The 16,861-nt window shown below is 53.3% G+C and overlaps 6 protein-coding genes across 6 annotated transcripts; 4 read left to right on the forward strand and 2 right to left on the reverse strand.

The window, feature by feature from the left end:
- Positions 1-655: 655 nt before the first annotated feature.
- ISF_07114 (glycoside hydrolase family 2 protein) lies at positions 656-3,516 on the forward strand (the record flags this gene model as incomplete). Its single annotated transcript, XM_018850718.1, has 4 exons — positions 656-727; positions 779-888; positions 937-1,163; positions 1,217-3,516. The coding sequence occupies 4 exons, from the start codon at positions 656-658 to the stop codon at positions 3,514-3,516; spliced, it is 2,709 nt and encodes a 902-aa protein (XP_018701995.1).
- Positions 3,517-3,904: 388 nt separating this feature from the next.
- ISF_07115 (N-acetyltransferase GCN5) lies at positions 3,905-4,600 on the forward strand (the record flags this gene model as incomplete). The annotated part of the gene is made up of 1 exon (XM_018850719.1): positions 3,905-4,600. The coding sequence occupies one exon, from the start codon at positions 3,905-3,907 to the stop codon at positions 4,598-4,600; it is 696 nt and encodes a 231-aa protein (XP_018701996.1).
- Positions 4,601-4,976: 376 nt separating this feature from the next.
- On the reverse strand, positions 4,977-5,684 carry ISF_07116 (hypothetical protein; the record flags this gene model as incomplete). Its single annotated transcript, XM_018850720.1, has 1 exon — positions 4,977-5,684. The coding sequence occupies one exon, from the start codon at positions 5,682-5,684 to the stop codon at positions 4,977-4,979; it is 708 nt and encodes a 235-aa protein (XP_018701997.1).
- A 3,887-nt stretch (positions 5,685-9,571) lies between these two features.
- ISF_07117 (hypothetical protein) lies at positions 9,572-10,327 on the forward strand (the record flags this gene model as incomplete). Its single annotated transcript, XM_018850721.1, has 1 exon — positions 9,572-10,327. One exon carries the CDS (start codon positions 9,572-9,574, stop codon positions 10,325-10,327), a length of 756 nt encoding a protein of 251 aa, XP_018701998.1.
- Positions 10,328-11,193: 866 nt separating this feature from the next.
- On the reverse strand, positions 11,194-13,649 carry ISF_07118 (glucan endo-1,3-beta-glucosidase BGN13.1 precursor; the record flags this gene model as incomplete). The annotated part of the gene is made up of 5 exons (XM_018850722.1): positions 11,194-12,789; positions 12,861-13,093; positions 13,149-13,200; positions 13,256-13,342; positions 13,401-13,649. The coding sequence occupies 5 exons, from the start codon at positions 13,647-13,649 to the stop codon at positions 11,194-11,196; spliced, it is 2,217 nt and encodes a 738-aa protein (XP_018701999.1).
- Positions 13,650-15,347: 1,698 nt separating this feature from the next.
- Positions 15,348-16,563, forward strand: ISF_07119 (chitinase; the record flags this gene model as incomplete). The annotated part of the gene is made up of 2 exons (XM_018850723.1): positions 15,348-15,496; positions 15,549-16,563. 2 exons carry the CDS (start codon positions 15,348-15,350, stop codon positions 16,561-16,563), a joined length of 1,164 nt encoding a protein of 387 aa, XP_018702000.1.
- Between the last annotated feature and the right edge of the window lie 298 nt (positions 16,564-16,861).

Here is a 16,861-nt window from a genome sequence, read left to right on the forward strand (position 1 = left end):
TTGTCCAATTACTAGATTCTTTGCTCAATACTTCCAAAATGCTACATGCTCTGGAGACCGAATACGTAGCATATAGGAGCATCCACGTCAGGTTCGAATGGCCACCACCACTTGCCTCATCATCATCGCAACCTAAAAAGCCTGCAGAATTAATTCAAGAAACGATTTTAATTCAAGCAGCTATCTTTTTGCCACCAGCAGCCTTTCAGGAACTCCCGACGGCTTATTATTACCAACTATTCTCCCCCGCCCACCCCCGCAATCGACGGGCTGCAGTGCAACATTGTCAGGAACCCAAGCAATACAGTAGCATCGAGGCATTCTACCATCCTCGAACCCCGCATCGGTGTACATGGGGTCAGGCATCTTCATCTCATTGCCGGAGGCCTGAACCTGGGACGGTATTTAGTACTACTAGCCTTGCTGATCAACCTGGGGTCTCCGGGAATTGGAAAAGCCGTCAACTTTATAAAAACCCGACACCGATCCCATCGAAAACGACGTCGCAAACAAAACACCAAGATTCCTTAGACATCGGCGAGCAAGATGAAGGTCTTCGCGTCTCTGTCAACCTGCATTGCTGCGCTAGCGGCGAGCGCAAGGGGTATAAAGACACGGTCTCTGGGTGCAGAAACCTGGACTGTTACCAATGAGCATGGGAATATCACCGTTCCTGGAAACTTTCCATCTCACGTCCATCTTGATCTCTATGCTGCCCGAGTTATCGGTAAGTTGATAATAATGGCCGAAACTTTGCACGCTTGCATTGCTAACCTAGAGCAGACGACCCGTGAGCCACCCCACCCCCTACCATGGTCTCAATGATTTGAACCTGCGGTGGATTGCTGCGCAGAATTGGACCTATACGTCCAACCCCATCTCTGGATTGTAGGCTCTCCGACAGCCGCGCAAGCAGACCATACTGACTGTCTGCAGGACCAAGGACGAGAGCCTGTCTACTTGGCTCGTCTTCGACGGCCTCGACACCTACAGCACTATCAAGCTTTGCGACAAAACTGTGGCGACTACGGATAATCAGTTTAAACAGTGGTTGTTCGATGTGACATCAGTTGTCAATGACTGCGACGGCGAGGGCGTGCTCAGCATCAACTTTGGAGCTGTGCCAGCCATCATCAACAAACTAAATGGCAGTGGCATTGAAAGTAGGATGTGCCAAGTCCTTTAAATACTACCCAATGAACTAACTTGGATACAGCCTGGCCACAGGAAGTCGTTCCTCCTTTCGAGTATCCCAATCGACAATGGGTGCGCAAAGAGCAGTCCGACTTTGGCTGGGACTGGGGTCCAGCCTTTGTCCCGACCGGTCCTTGGCGGGACGGTCGCATTGTCCGGCTCAAGAATGAAGAAGCGTACTCTCTCAATACTAACATTGATATTTATCGCAAGGGGCAGGTGAACAACTTTGCGCCAGACCAGAGCCAGCCATGGGTTGTCAATGCCAGTCTCGATTACATTGGCAATCTGCCCAAGCAGAGCTCCATGCATGCCGTTATCACCGACGCGGATGACAAGAATAAGGTTCTCTTCTCTGGCGCGCTGGATAATGTCACCAGATCCAACACAACGATCACAGGTTCGGTCGTCATTGACGCTGACAAGCCCCAGCTCTGGTGGCCTCACGGGATGGGCAAGCAATCGCTGAATTCGATTACAGTTTCGGTCTCCGGCTGCGAAGGTGGCAATCCCGCTCTGTCGTCAGAGAGAAGGGTCGGATTCAGGACCATCCTACTCAGTACGGGAAACGTAACAGATGCGCAAATCGCCCGCGGGTATCAACCGGGCAACAACTGGCACTTTCAAATCAACGGTCACGAGTTTTACGCCAAAGGCGCCAACATGATCCCGCCAGATGCATTCTGGCCGCGTGTCACAAACGAAAGGATGACTCGCATGTTTGACTCTGTCCAGGCACAGAACTTCAATATGCTGCGAATCTGGTCGTCCGGCGCGTACCTGCCCGATTTTATTTACGATCTTGCTGATGAGCGCGGCATCTTGCTTTGGAGTGAATTCGAATTCAGTGACAGCTTGTACCCCGATTACCCCGAGTTTGCCCAGAGTGTCAGCGATGAGATTTACTACAATGTCCGGCGCATTAACCATCACCCATCCCTGGCCTGCTGGGCGGGCGGAAACGAATTCGAGAATCTTCTTTTACCCCAAGCGAAATCCGCTGACCCAGAGCGCTATCCGTACTATTTAGGCCAGTATGAGCATCTGTTCATCACTGTCATATTCACTCTTGTCGCCGAGAACAGTCACTCCATCTCGTACACCCCGAGCAGTGCCAACAACGGGTGGACAAAAATCGACTTTTCCCTGCCAGTGCCTATGATTGAGCGCTACAACAATGAGACAAAGGGCGAGCTTTATAGCAACACTGACTATTACAACTATGACACCAGTCTCTCGTTCGAATCTAGCAGATATCCTGTAGGTCGCTTTGCCGTCGAGTTTGGCTTCACCAGCATGCCCAGCCTGGCAACTTGGAAAGAAGCGCTGGAAGAGGAAGACTTGCACTTCAACTCGTCCATGATTACAGTTCGAAACCATCACTACCCTGCAGGTGGCTTAGAGACAAACTACACCAAGGGCGCTCGAGGATTGGCCGAGATGACTCTTGCCGTCGAGAGATACTACCCTACACCAAACAAGAAGGACGCCATGGCCAACTTTAGCTCCTGGTGTCATGCTACACAGCTCTTCCAGGCTGATTTTTACAAGTCTCAGATACAATTCTATCGTCGTGGAAGTGGCATGCCAGAACGCCAGATGGGGTCATTGTACTGGCAACTGAACGATATCTGGCAAGCACCTACATGGGCGGCAATCGAATACAGCGGTCGCTGGAAGGCTTTACCTTACGTGACGAGGCACCTCTACAAGAATGTCATTTCAGCACCGCACTTTAACCACACATCCGGCGATTTGGAGGTTTGGGTCACTTCGGACCTGTGGGAGTCTGTGTCGGGTAGCGTGTCGCTCAGCTGGGTCGATCTCGGGGGGAAGCCCATGGTCGACAACGCGGGAATGCCCAAGACTGTCAACTTCACCGTTCCCGCCATCAACAGCACATGTTTGCTAAATACAAATATTGCGGACGTCAAACTGTCAGACCGAAGTGATGCGATTCTACTCATATCCCTCGAGGCGGATGGCCGTCTCCCCAACGGCAAATCCACGACATGTTTCACACACAATGACCACTTCTTGCCCGTGTGGCCCAAGGACATCAAACTTGTCGATCCTGGTCTCAAGTTGACCAAGTGTAACTCGACTGGTGACTTTATCGTCGAGGCAACAAAAGGCGTTTCGCTGTACACGTGGCTGACGCACCCGGCGGAGGTTGTGGGCTTTTTCGACGACAATCTCTTCGTGCTGCTTCCAGGGGAGAAGAAGCATGTTGGATTCAAGCTGCAAGAAGACACTTCTAGCGGCGAGTGGATGGACAAGGTGTCGGTGGAGAGCCTATGGGACATGACGACACATAACTAACATGGCGTACGCAACGCATACGCAATTAATAGCTATTAAAGCAGTCTTGGTGATTAATCATGTAAGTCACTTAATAAACTTAAGCCCAAATCACATTTTTTGCCTTGATCTTGTATTGCTTGCGCGTAGCCGCGTAACGGCCAACGGCTACGAGATCCGGTTCTATTGCTAAATCGGGCAAGCCCGAGGCCGACCAGCCTCACGTCATTGGATAGATGTTGAACATTTGAGTGAGTCATGTCGCCGAGTCTTTGAGCTGACATGTCGCCAAAATCCTTATTCATTCATCTACACTCATTCGTATTCCACCATACATCATCGTCCAAGACTTGCGCTCCTCCTCATAAACCAACACAATCCACTACACCACACCCACACCACGGACAAAATGGCCATTGACAAACCAACCCGCCACGACATTGAGCGGCAGATGAACGTCTGGGCCGCGATCCGCGAGTACGTCGTCGAGGTGCTGCCCTCCGGCCTCCCCGGTGTGCTGCGCACCGACATGCCCGCCGGCACCTGGGAGTACGTCCTCTTCGAGCCCACCACCACCGCCCTGCACGCCGCCGCCGCCATCACCCTGCAGGACAAGCAGCGCTTCCTCACCGTCATCGCGGCCGACACGGCGCCGTACAAGGCCGTGGCCACCGCCGAGCACGACTTTGACGTGCTCGCCGAGGAGGTGCTCATGACCCTGGACCTGACTGCGGAGCCTGAGCCTGCTGCTGCGGAAGGCGGTGGTTTTGTGGCGGCGATGGAGACGAAGGAGACGGGCACGGCGACGCGCTGTAGGCTGGCGGTGACGGAGGGGAAGGGAGGGGAGAGGGCGGCGGGGGGGCAGGTCGGGGTGGATGGGGATATGGCGGTGTATGATAGGATCAAGACGGAGGAGGGCATGCGGAGGAAGGGGCTGGGGAGGATGGTGATGGGTAGGTTGGGGGAGGAGGCGCGCAAGAGGGGGGCGAGGATGGGTTGGCTGATTGCGTCGCCGGAAGGACAGAAGCTGTATACGACGCTGGGGTGGGATGTGAGATGCCAGGTGCTCATTTTGGGTAACAAGGACATAATCAAGAACCCATAGATCAGGGGAGGCAGATGAAGAGCACGATGAGTATACGACTACGAATCTTGGGGAGCTACGTAGATAGACTGACGAGGCAGACGATACGAGCAATATGATGAATATACGACTACGAATCTTGGCTTATCGGTACATCCCCTGAATGTTCTCAACACTGACACCCTCCACGGCCACATTATCCGTCCACTGACTGACACTCCCAATCAACGCCCTCTCCGCCAACGCCTTGACCTCCTCGTCCTCAATCTCCGCCACCAGCGCCTCCGCGAACCGCTCCCCGTGAATGACATCCCACGGCCTATCATGAAACCTCGCCACCCTCTCCGGCATCACCCCCCTCGTCAGCCGCCGCTCGTTGTGCATCCTCGCCAGCACCTCACACGCCCTCCCCAGCGCCTCGTGCCTCTCCTCCCACCCCCCTCCCCCGAGCACCGCCCGCGCCAGCAGCGGCTCCAGCTCCGCCGCGCACGCGAGCTGACTGAACGCCGCGCCCAGCCACTTGGCGTATGGCGCGTACCGCCGCTCCGAGCCGGCGGCGCAGCGCCGCCAGCTCCCCGGTGTCGTCGTCGCGGTACACGGCGCCGGCGAGGACCTCGGCCAGCGCGGGGGTCGGGATGCTGAGCCACTGCGTCGGCGACAGCGCTTGGTCGCAGGGGACGCCAAGCTGCTGCAGGCAGAAGCGCCGGACGGTGGTGGGCACGACGTGGTGCTGGACGGGCCCGTCCATGGCGGCGGCGGCGGCGGCGGCGGCGCGCTCCATGCGGCGCGCGCGGGAGGTGCTGGTCAGCGTGGCGATGGCGACGGGCTGGCCCCAAAAGGTCGGGGGGAGGTGGTGGCTGAGGAGGCTGGCGATGCGCGCGGAGATGGTGTCGAAGGCGAGGTCGTCGCGCAGGAAGAGGAACACGCGCAGGCCCCAGTCGTGGTCCGCGGACATGGGCGTGTCGAAGCCGAGGACCTCGCTGCCGGGGCCGAGGAGCGCCGCGCCGTAGGAGAGGTCGGGGAAGTGGGCGGCGAGGATGGGTCGCACGGCCTCGGCGAAGAAGGCGCCGGAGAGGGTGATGCCGGGCACAAAGGCTGCTGCCATGTGAACGTTTAGTAACTGCTGGTTGTTTTTTTTTTTTTTTTTTTTATTTTAATTTGCAGTAGAATAGATCTGCGAGCTAGAATGCTCTTGAGGATTTGAAAGCCCGCGGAGAGAGAGAGAGAGAGAGAGAGAGTTGAAGCGCCACGCAATGTTAAAAGCCCAGCAGCAGGTTCGTGAGTCATTCGGCCAGTAGCATCGCGACCGAGCCTGTGGCAGAGGCGGTTGAAATCAGATCGATTAGCAACTTGGGCTCCATCTCTTGGAAACTTCAGCTCTCGGGCGCCTAAAGCAACAAACCTGTGGGAGAGCTACGATGATGCTTTGTTTAGAAACAGGCCCGCCGTGGCCCGCGACGCTGCCCGCTTGGTTGAGGCCAGCTTATTAGTGTGGTAAGCGCTGCTGAAGCCTTTTGTAAGCGTCGAATAACCAGAATCCAGAATCCAGGAATGTCCGTTACACCATACACCATCAGCATCACACCACCCGCCTTCGTTCAATGCTCAACCACGCTAACATAAAGCATAAAACCGCATAAAACCGTTGACGACGAAATAGACATATCTTAAGTTCAATTCATTAGACAGATACATGATGGCGAGTTTTAAAGCTATTCTAGGTCAAAGCTTTAGGGAAGGATTACGTCCTAAAAGTAGCAAGTTATCCTACGGCTGAGTTTTTAGCTCGCCCCTTCATACTTACGCACAAACAAACTAACTATCATAGTATCACAGACACAGTAAAGTATACTAGGAGCCTGTTAAATCTAAGTTGTTCAGGTGGGAATCTTCTACATACTGTCGCTTTAAAGCGATGGGCCTCTGCTAACGCGGCATCGTGCCCGACTTCTACGGTACCATCACCACAATCAACCCTAAACGATGGCCAGAGCTAAGGGGATTCCGCAATGACCCCCTACCGCCCAAAGCAGTCCTAATGGAATACATTCCGACCCTAGAGTGAATCTGTTTACGAAACTATACCCGAGAGCGCGTCGCTAAGCTGGTCGACTTGCTGGACGACCTTCACGCCGTACGTGTCGCACATGGCGATACATACCCAAGAAATATCTCTCTAGCTTCGGAAGAGACTGGCGAGAGACTGCTCTGGATAGATTTTGACAGGGTGTCTACGTTTCCTTTGGATAGAGATCTGACGCAGAAGGAAACGAAGGAACTCGAGCACGACACGGCGCTTGCGAGAGAGTTCATTGTCCGTCCTGTAAGCTGCGGCCTCCCCAAATGCTTCGTAGCAGTTCTAATCCTCGGACAGACAGAAAACGACGACCCAGCTGTTGTGATGGTATGGACGGGGTTTATGACGCCATCTTCTCTCCATCGTCGTCATAACACTCGCCATACGTTGTTTCTAGACAGAGACGCTGTCGCGCGATTTCCGTCATCTCTTCGAGCGCTGAATTGCTTCCGCCGAGTTACGAAGGCCATTCTTTTTCTACACATCATGGTAGTTGCTATATAATAGAGAAAGCTTGAGCAAAAACCGCCCGCCTGTCATCCAGTACCGAATCCCCTTTTTGCAACTTTGGTCGGAATTGTTTGGGTAGGCTAGGGCGAACTGCCTCGGTATAGCCCGGAGCCGCCCACCACTTTGGGACCCGGAGCCAGCTAGAGACAATGAAGGCCCGCGATCACTGTCCACCTTGTCAGGGATCATTTGCATTCTACGCGCCGTGGCTGCAGCAACTCTACAGAACCTGGGCGGCGGCCGAGCCACACCCTATTGGGAGTTGGTTGAGCTGGCTTACTGCTCAAACAGATGCCTACTGTGGCCTACAGCATGCCCTTGGACCATTGGGTCGTGAGATACCTAACTTGGCGGCCTTTTTCTCGTGTCTCTACGGAGTACGTCTCTTTGCATCATGCGTTGGAAACTCACCCTTTCTGTCGTTCACCCATCCGTGTTGCTGCCGAAAATGCTCCTGCATACCTTTGACGGTGCGCACTACGTACGGGCACGCGTCGCATCGCAGCCCATCTGTCGCCGGTGCTTGGATATATGGAATGGGCGGCCGCCGATCTGGTAACTCGTACTCGACCAGCTCGGGCCTGTGTGTCGATGATGTCTGGCACATCTACTACGGCCTTGATAATGGCCTCACGTTTGTTGGCGTTGTTGTCGTTGTGATGCCTTGATAAATGCGTGGTCACCTCGGCACGGGGTACTGCCCATCGACATGTGGCGTAAAAAGAAAAGGTGGATTGACTATCGTGAATGAAGTGGACGCGTAGTATCTGACTATATGATTGTATATGTTTTACGTTTCTATCCTGTCCTGTCGCTGGCTGCGTGTTGCCTGGCCTTGTCCCTCACTGACAAATCGAATTGGGGGCCAATCCTCTCCAGCATAATTGATAGGGGCTGGAGGAGGGAGCCTTGGCTGGGGCGCAATATATTCTGTATGCCAACAGAAGCGCGACCGAGTTCAAAAAGCGGACGGCCCAGATGGACATCTTCTTTCAGCGGTCGAAACGAAGGAAGGGCCGATTTGAGTATAAACACGTCCTGGTCGCTGGGGAGCACAAAAGGTCCTTTGCCACCGCCGACTTTAAAGCATGCGTGTTACAACTGGAGTAACCAACTAATGCGCCGGTTGCGTCCCGTTACAGAGTGGCACGCATAATTCCTCTCTGTTGAGCAGTGTAGTTGTCAATCGTAATGATGGACATGCGAAACGGCAAGACAATTATGGAGATGAACATGAAGAACAATGGCCAAGTGCTTACATGTCTCAACCTTCGCACGGAAACAAGAGGGAAAATTAGAGGCTTTGGTGAGGAGCAGGATGGAGGGCAGGATGGAGGGCAGGATGGAGGGCAGGATGGAGGGCAGGATGGAGGACGTGATGTTGAAACAGGTCATCATCCTGTCGACTTTAGAGCCTGACATGTTATCGTCAAGTGGCATCCTGTGACCCCGATCATTGCTTGAAGCCGATTTTATTAGGGAAATGCGTCGCGGCACTCCCTCCATCCTGTCGTCACAATTGAGCCGCAAAGGGTCCCCAGCTTTTCGCCAAAATTTCCCTTCCTGGATTGTAGGTAAAACGCAGCTCATAATCTCGACATCGGCCAGCCGTTGAGTGTGGAGTTAGATTATGCTGGGCTCCTTGGTTCAGACCTGGGGTTGCTCCGTCGCGATGGCCGTTAGCTAAGCTGTTGCCCTTCGGATCGGGACGTGTTGCCAAAGTGCGAGTCAAGCGGCCCGATTGACTTGTTTGACATTTCAAGTCAGGCTGTCCCGTATTACCGGTCTGTGTATGGCGACGATGACACACGGTCGGACGAAGAGGTGCCTGAAGAAAAGGAAGCGGGCGGTAAGACCTATGGCAAGCGGGCCGACCTACTGTACATACATAGCACGAAATATGCGCGCGGCATCTGCCAAGTACTTGGAAACGGCGCTGGCCGCAGATGTCAACTCTTTCTGCAATGCCGTTCTTCAGGGATGACGTAGCCGAATGACAAGTCTGTAACGGGCGCTTATGTACAACGTACGGCAGGTCCGCGATACGATCGCAGGCATACTCCGGCTCGCGTGCGCCCGCCACACACAGTAGCTAGGTAATTCTGATACATACCAATGTAGGAATTGCATAATTTTCAAGCGACACATAAATTTTATGCGGGCATTCGTGCTGACTCGATACTCATCATGCACGTGAGCGAGGGTGTGTTAGGGCTATCGCTAGCATAAATCCTCGTAGTAAGAGGGAGACCAAGGTGCGACTGGCACAGATATTTGGTCCCTGGTGATGTTCATCGTTGTTGAGTATATATAGCCGCTTTTGCCTGTGTCTGTAATTAGTTGCAATAATAAACAACACTCATCTACATTCCTATTCCGCATCCTGTTTTTATACTTACTCTAAAATGAAGTTCTCAGTTGCTCTTACTACTGCTTTTGTTGGATTCGTCGCGGCTGGTCCCGTGGCGAAGAGAGACCCTGCGCAACCTGTCGGGGGCGTCCCTGAGTCCAAAATAAAGCGAGCCTTCGGCGACGACCCGGATCGCTTCGGTGGACTGATCGATCCTAGCACCTTCGCCCCGGTGAACCCCCCCTCCCAGCCGCCTTCGGGATTCAACGATAATGGAGTTATCAACCCTGCCGACTTTGGTATCGGACCCCCTCCGGGGAAGACTAAGAGAGCCTTCGGCGACGACCCGGATCGCTTTGGTGGACTGATCGATCCTAGCACCTTTGCCCCGGTGAACCCCCCTTCCCAGCCGCCTTCCTCAGGATTTAACGATAATGGAGTTATCAACCCCGCCGACTTCGGTATCGGACCCCCTCCGGGGAAGACTAAGAGAGCCTTCGGCGACGACCCAGATCGGTTTGGTGGACTGATCGATCCTAGCACCTTCGCCCCGGTGAACCCCCCCTCCCAGCCGCCTTCGGGATTCAACGATAATGGAGTTATCAACCCTGCCGACTTTGGTATCGGACCCCCTCCGGGGAAGACTAAGAGAGCCTTCGGCGACGACCCAGATCGGTTTGGTGGACTGATCGATCCTAGCACCTTCGCCCCGGTGAACCCCCCCTCCCAGCCGCCTTCGGGATTCAACGATAATGGAGTTATCAACCCCGCCGACTTCGGTATCGGTCCTCCGGGGAAGGCACGCCGTTAGAGTGAGCCGCAACTAATGGACCGCCGGCTTTGCATCGGGCTTGGCTGTCGGCTGAATGCTGTCGAATCATGGCTCGAAGTTTAGGAGTTCCGTGGAACAGCTGGCTGTGTAATGGCTAATACGGCGGTTGAGAAGAGAGCTCAATAGACCAGATTGTGGTGGCCTGCTAGGGGTCCGTTTTCGTCTGATTGTTACTAACGACTAGCCGCTGTTCGGAACAAGGTCAACTGGAAGCAGGATTGCTGGGTTACAGGTTTATCCAGGCTTTTATGTATGCAGCTAGAAGTCGCGAATAGATGCTTTATTATTGCAACGTGATGCTGAATTTGAAGTACACTAGAGACAACGTAGGGCATTCTAAAGCTATTTTGAAAAAAGTAGAGACTCTTTGATCCTGGGCGGCGAGGGATGGTCAAGACATCTCGACTGTTAGAGGGGAGGGATAACAGGATAGTTGTATAAGATTTAGTGCAAGGGATATTATTCAGATTTGCACTAATGCGTTAATCTAGCCTACAGACACATTGGCCGAGAAGTGGTGAACTCTAGATTTATAAGCCCTCCCCTCATTCCCAGTGGGATATAGGCAAGAGAGGCCAGCTTTCTAAAAGTGCATGTGCCCACCCGGATGTCGCTTACAAGAAAGCCCACCAGCAGCACATGGCAAAAGCCCCAGATGAGAGGGTTAGCCGTATAGGCAGTGCTCATACTAACACTCTTCTACGGAGTCCAAAATGACTCGTGAGTGGACAGTGCTTCATTGTAAATCCAGTGTTCAGCATTAATACTCGTAAAGCTTCGATATAGACATGACTTTCGTAATTATATACCCAGAAGAAAAGATATTAGATCAAGCCTGTTCGGCTTCAGCCCGTATAACGACCGATGTTTGCCCCGGGATTCCAGCCCCCCTCAAACTTGCCCTCGGCGCCAATCTTGGTGCCATCGCCGAGGCGCAACGCCGTCGTGGTATCCTTGGAGCACAGGCCATACAGCTGCAGGTTCTTTGGCGTCTTTTCGATCCAGTGCTGCACTTTTTGGCACTGAAAGCGGCCGGCGCAGTCCTGGTATCCCGGGCCGCTGAAGAACGCCCACGACGCGGAGCCGTAGTATGAGATATCAGAGCCACCGTGGATGAAGTTTGCAAAGCCCATGCGGCACCGCGCATCGTCATGCTTGCACCATGAAAAGTCGGGATCTCCCCAGCCGTCCACGTCGGGCTTCCACGGGGCCGGCACGAGCTTCTTCGCATTGTCTCCCTGTTCGTAGTTGGTCTCGCTTTGCAGGAGCGTCACGACAACGTTCTCGGCGGATCGCAGGTTAAGCTGGTAGAGCCACCAGTGCTCGCTTCCGAGTGCGTGGAGCCACGTGCCCTTGGTCGATTCAACGAGCGCGCCACCCTTGCCCGAGATGCTGGAGCCTCCGTCAAAGTCCTCCGTGATGTGGTCAGCCACCCAGTTCCAAACATTCTCGACATAGGCCGACGAAGATTTCGTGAAATGCAAGCCTAGGTATGCGCCTTGGCAGGGGTTGCTGGGATCTTTGCAAGAGTCGGTAAGTCCGGGAGCGCCTCTGGTGCCGCCGACGGTAATGAGAGAGTTGAAGAGCGCGACATCGCCCGGGGCGGATCCGGCAGCCTGGAACTGGACAATGATGGCACCAGGGAGCACCTCTGAGACGGTGAAGCGCATATCTTGGATTTGCGCAACGCCAACGTCACCCTCTTTGCCCACCTGGACAATGGGCTTTGGGTTGGAAGCATCCTTGAAAAACTTTCCACCACCAGAGATGGTAGACCATGCCTCGCCGACGATCTGTGAGCCAACAGGAATAACGAGAGTAGACTCTACACGGTAGTCGCCATACGGAAAGTAGGCAATCTTCTTCTTGGAGGCTGCGTATGCGAGGACTTTGTTGAGAGTATCAGCCTCGTCGAGCGTCCCGTCACCCTTGACAGTGTAACCTCCATTCTGCTTGGGGTCCTTGACATTGATAAAGTCTGAGACCGTATTGTTGGCGAAATTGGGCACTGTGATAGAGGGGATACGACCGCCAGGAGCTGCGACACTGGAAAGCTTGTTGGCGCCAGCCGTCGCACCGTAGATGGGATCGCGGTCGACCGTGTTTCCGTAGGAAAAGTTATCGATGTGGCTGGCAGCCGTGAGCTCAGTGCCCTCAGGAAGCTTCACGATATCGGCCTTGTTGTCGGTCTCGAGGTTTTGTATGAGGATGGACGGGTGGACGGTCGAGGAAAATGTCACGCCGGAGTTGATCGATTTGCCGTCGATGATGCCGACGAATGGGCTTCCGCCGGTATTTTCAATACCAGTCTTGACATTGTCGAAGATTGGCGCCAATAGGCTGATGGTGTTGCCGCCGGAGATAAGCATGCCGACCTCATTTTGGTAGAAGTGAATATTCTTGTACAGCGCCTGCTGATGGCTATCGTGCCAGATGCCATTCTATTGCATATTAGCAGATGAAAACGATTTGAGAAAGCTGATAGACTTGCCTGGCCGTTTTCGATGCGGACATCGGCAAGTGCCAGGGTAGAGCCTCGGCCGAGCCTGATACCGCTGTGACCCTGGCCATTGTTTGGACTGGGCATCTGGATCTTGACGTTTTGAAGCTGAGAGACTTGCGCCACTCCCCAGTACAGAGCTGTAAAGTTTTGACCTCCATCGACAGCTGTGGTATCCAAGATGAGGTTCTTCAAGCTGATGGCGAAGGAATTTTCGCCTTTTTCTTTGGTGGAAGGGTCCTGTGCTGTGCCATGTGATAAGCATCGTATCGTTTAGACAAGTAGAGCGACAAGCTTTACCATTGACCAAAACTCCGTCGCTGAATCCTTTTGCAGCCTTGATAATTGGAGGCTATAGCGAGTCAGTGGGCGCTTCGCACACAATAATGCCGAGCTCGTGACCTTACGGCTATCGCGTCTCCCATGAGAACAGTGTCGGTTTCCATGAAAAGAGTCTTGCTAATCTCGTAGGTTCCAGGAGGAATGTATACAACCTAGGCGTCGGTTAGTCGCGGCGGCGGGTGTTATAAGTCGCGTGATATAGGTAGGTACCCGAGGTTGAGAGGCCAGCCATTGCTTGTTGCGCTGACCGCCGGGCGCAGAGGTAATGGCGTCCTGGATACCGGCGCCGTCACCAGGCTTGACAGCGACGTAGACATTGTACTTGCCGGCATCCTCGATATTCGGGGCATAGCCTCGCGGTGCTCCGACGTGATCCATCATGGAGTACCAGAAGCCGGAAATAGAGCCACCCTGCGGCCCAGCAATGGCCAGCATGGCCAGCGCGACCGTTTTGAACATGTTGAAGAGCTGCGACGGCGAACTTGGTACGCAGTGGTGTAATCAACCGGTCGGGTCGGCGCGCACCGAAGAAGAGGGCCACCGAAGCAGCAGCGAGAAATCGTGTCGAAGCAAGAAAGCTCTGCAGGCACAACGGTTCGGAGAGTTGTACTCAAAAGGAACAAAAGTCCCTCCATTAGGGCCGGAGTGGCGATCTGCAAGGAGCGGCGAAGCGGAATACCCCTGCATTAATCCTGGTAGCTGCGGGTTATAGTTCAACGCTCTGTCTTTCTGTGACAATACACACTTGCTTGTGATTGGATTGCCCTAAGCTTCCGCGTGCAACAGCGAAAGCAGCTATTTCGTCTCTTTTGTCTCGGATCAAGTACCAATAACGCGTTTTCGTAAACAGCTCTTCCTGTCTGAAAGCGAAGGACGTGAAGGACTGGAATGCAACAGGCTCTCAGGTACCTACCAATAAGGTTGGTGCTCGGGGGGGGTCAAGGCGACGATCGGGCGTTTTTAGTGCAGAATGGCCCTGACTAGAGAACGCGCCATGGGCTCAGAAAACCGGGTATTGTTGTGTTATTTTAGGAGGCTCGCTTGGCATGGGAATACTCCGGGGAATGCCGGGGAACAGCGGTTGTCAGAGAAAATCAATCGGCGAGGCGTTGTTCAAGGGCGAAGAGGCCAGGGCGCGACATCCAAGGTCCGCAGCGCGCGGCCCCTCCCCGGAGCAAGGATACTGCAGATACGATGTCGTATTATCTCGATCAGTAAGACATGTCATACGGATAGCATCGGCAAGGTAGAGCTGTAAGAATGGTTGAGCTACGAAGAATGTTATGCAGTGTGATGCCGAAGCGAAGACAGATGTAAAGTTGTGCCATCAATGTCCAGTTGGCATAAAAGCGGCAGGCACAATCTCAATTCGCATTGTGTCTATGCCTTGACAATTTTCCGACCCCTGCATATTTTATGCATGCGTAGTGTGGATAATTGATACAGGCGCTAGGGATAAATACCAGTACAAATAGCAAGTTCGATCTCGTAAAGGTTATAGGTAGAATAATAGAGAAAATAGGAGAGGGGGTTAATTACTTATTATTTTAGTTTCTGCTTGTATTTATTCCACTACTACTAAGGCCGCATGAGCTGAAAACAACACTGGCCTTCAACCCCCATGTAGAAAGGGTGCATGTGGTGTGCGGCGCGAGCCACCCAGCTTTATTAATATCCTTGGTCCGAACCCATTATTAGGACTAATGACACAAATTGCTGGACATATTCAGTGGATAGTATGTTGGTTGGGGTTCTTTTTATCTACATTTTTGCCTACAGTATCGGCATCTGGGTTGTTCGCTAGCTTCCAGCCGCTATGCTGCGCATTCGAAATTCATCTTGTCCATACGCCGTAGTGCCTACAATGCATCTAGCATAGACTGTATGCTTTGCTAAAATACTGTCAGGTTCCAGAGCAAAATAACAGAGCAAGGGGTTTTTCTGGAGAAAAGTGGTATTTATTGTAGCGAAAGGTATCCTAAAGTCACCAGCAAGCATCACCTGTTTAGTCCGCTCGCACCTGCCTGGCAGTACAAGGCCGCGAACAAACATCAACACAGCCGTCACCACAACTCACCAACCTTGACAGACACACAAAAGAAAGGCTCACCTATCGACCTACATCCTCGCAATATCTTACTAAATTGTAGGATTACGATGGTGCTCAAAGCAATTCTCTTCACCTTCCTCCAGCCTCTTCTGGTCTATGCCGTCCATCATGATCCGTTTCCGCGGTGCTCTGGTTGTCTTTCAGTCGCCCAGCACGACGCACCGGGCATAGGATTCGGACTTTCTCCAGCCACTGGGTGGGTATAAGTCACAGAACCTTTGCACTGGGCCGAGCTGACATACAGAAAGAACCGTTTCTGCGCACCTCTACAACGGTACCGTTCTGGATATTGCCGAAATCGCAACGGAGCCGGAATACAGCTCCCTGATGTTGAGTAAAGCTGACGGCCCCTACCCGCCGCCTCTTACTCGCATGGAAAGGATGCGCCGAAACATGAATAAGCGCTTCGGTCGACCGGCCACTCCCGAGGTTGGCATTATCGCCCGCCATCTTGCCCAGCTTCGGCGCGCCACACAGAAACGCCTGCCAGGACAGGACACCAGCTTTGTTGCCATCTCCCTGGCCCCGATCCTCGGCCTGCGACTAGAAGATCTGGAAGATGCTCTCATCCATATTGGCCTTGAATCTTGGACAAGGAGCGACAATGTGGAAGCTGGGTTGTACCCTCCTCTTCTCATGGATCCCTATGCAGCATACGCGGCTCGCGGCCGGGGCTTGTGCCGTCACTACAAGGACCTTTTTCAGTGCTGGGAAGAAGAGAAGACGTTTCCCGAGGAGACTTTGCTCACCGTTCGACTTGCATCCACGGACCTTAGCCTTCAGATTGCTGATGTGCGGGGGTCGTTCGACTGGGAGCAGTCAATCCAAGGCCACACCCTCGACCCGCACGCCGGAATTGACTCGCTTCACTTTTCCGAGTCACCAGACGACTTTTGGAGATATGTCCAAGAGGTTTTGATAGACTTTGTCCACAAGAACCGGTTCTCCCTGCCGACCAGCGTCTTTCTATTGAGTGAGGATTCCACGCGACCGGAGTTTATGCACGCCCTGCGGAAGGCACTGACACATTACGGTGACTTCTTCATGGCCGACAATCTCACGGTGCTGATTCCTGGAGCCTTTCCCATTCAATATGCGGTGTCGAGAGGCGCGGCTCAATATGCGCGCTGGAGAAGGGAGGCGCCGATGGGCTGCAAGGAGGACAGAGTCTGTGGTGATGAAAGAGAGAAGAAACGGCGTGGTGTTGCGCATGAGCAACCGATTACGGAGGCTGATTTTGACGATGAGTATGAGCTTAAATAAATAATTACCTATAAACTTGTGGCTTGGACGAGAAGGGATGGTCAGCTTTTGTGTGCCATGACGAAGCAAGGGAGCCCTACCGCTTTGTGGCTGCAAAGGACAGCACTATTGCTTCAATAGTACCCTTAGACAGTTGAGTATTATTACACTATCATTTTTTAAGAAAAGCTCAAAATTTCAACCACTTCATCTAAATCGTGACAAGCACCTTAATGTCATTAGGCACGGAGGATCTGGTACTGACGACTGACTGGCAGCGGAATGAGGGGTGCTCAGCCAGCGTCGCATCGTCTCAAAT

This window comes from Cordyceps fumosorosea (assembly GCF_001636725.1).
Source record: "Cordyceps fumosorosea ARSEF 2679 chromosome Unknown scaffold_20, whole genome shotgun sequence".
In the NCBI taxonomy this organism is placed as follows: domain Eukaryota; kingdom Fungi; phylum Ascomycota; class Sordariomycetes; order Hypocreales; family Cordycipitaceae; genus Cordyceps; species Cordyceps fumosorosea.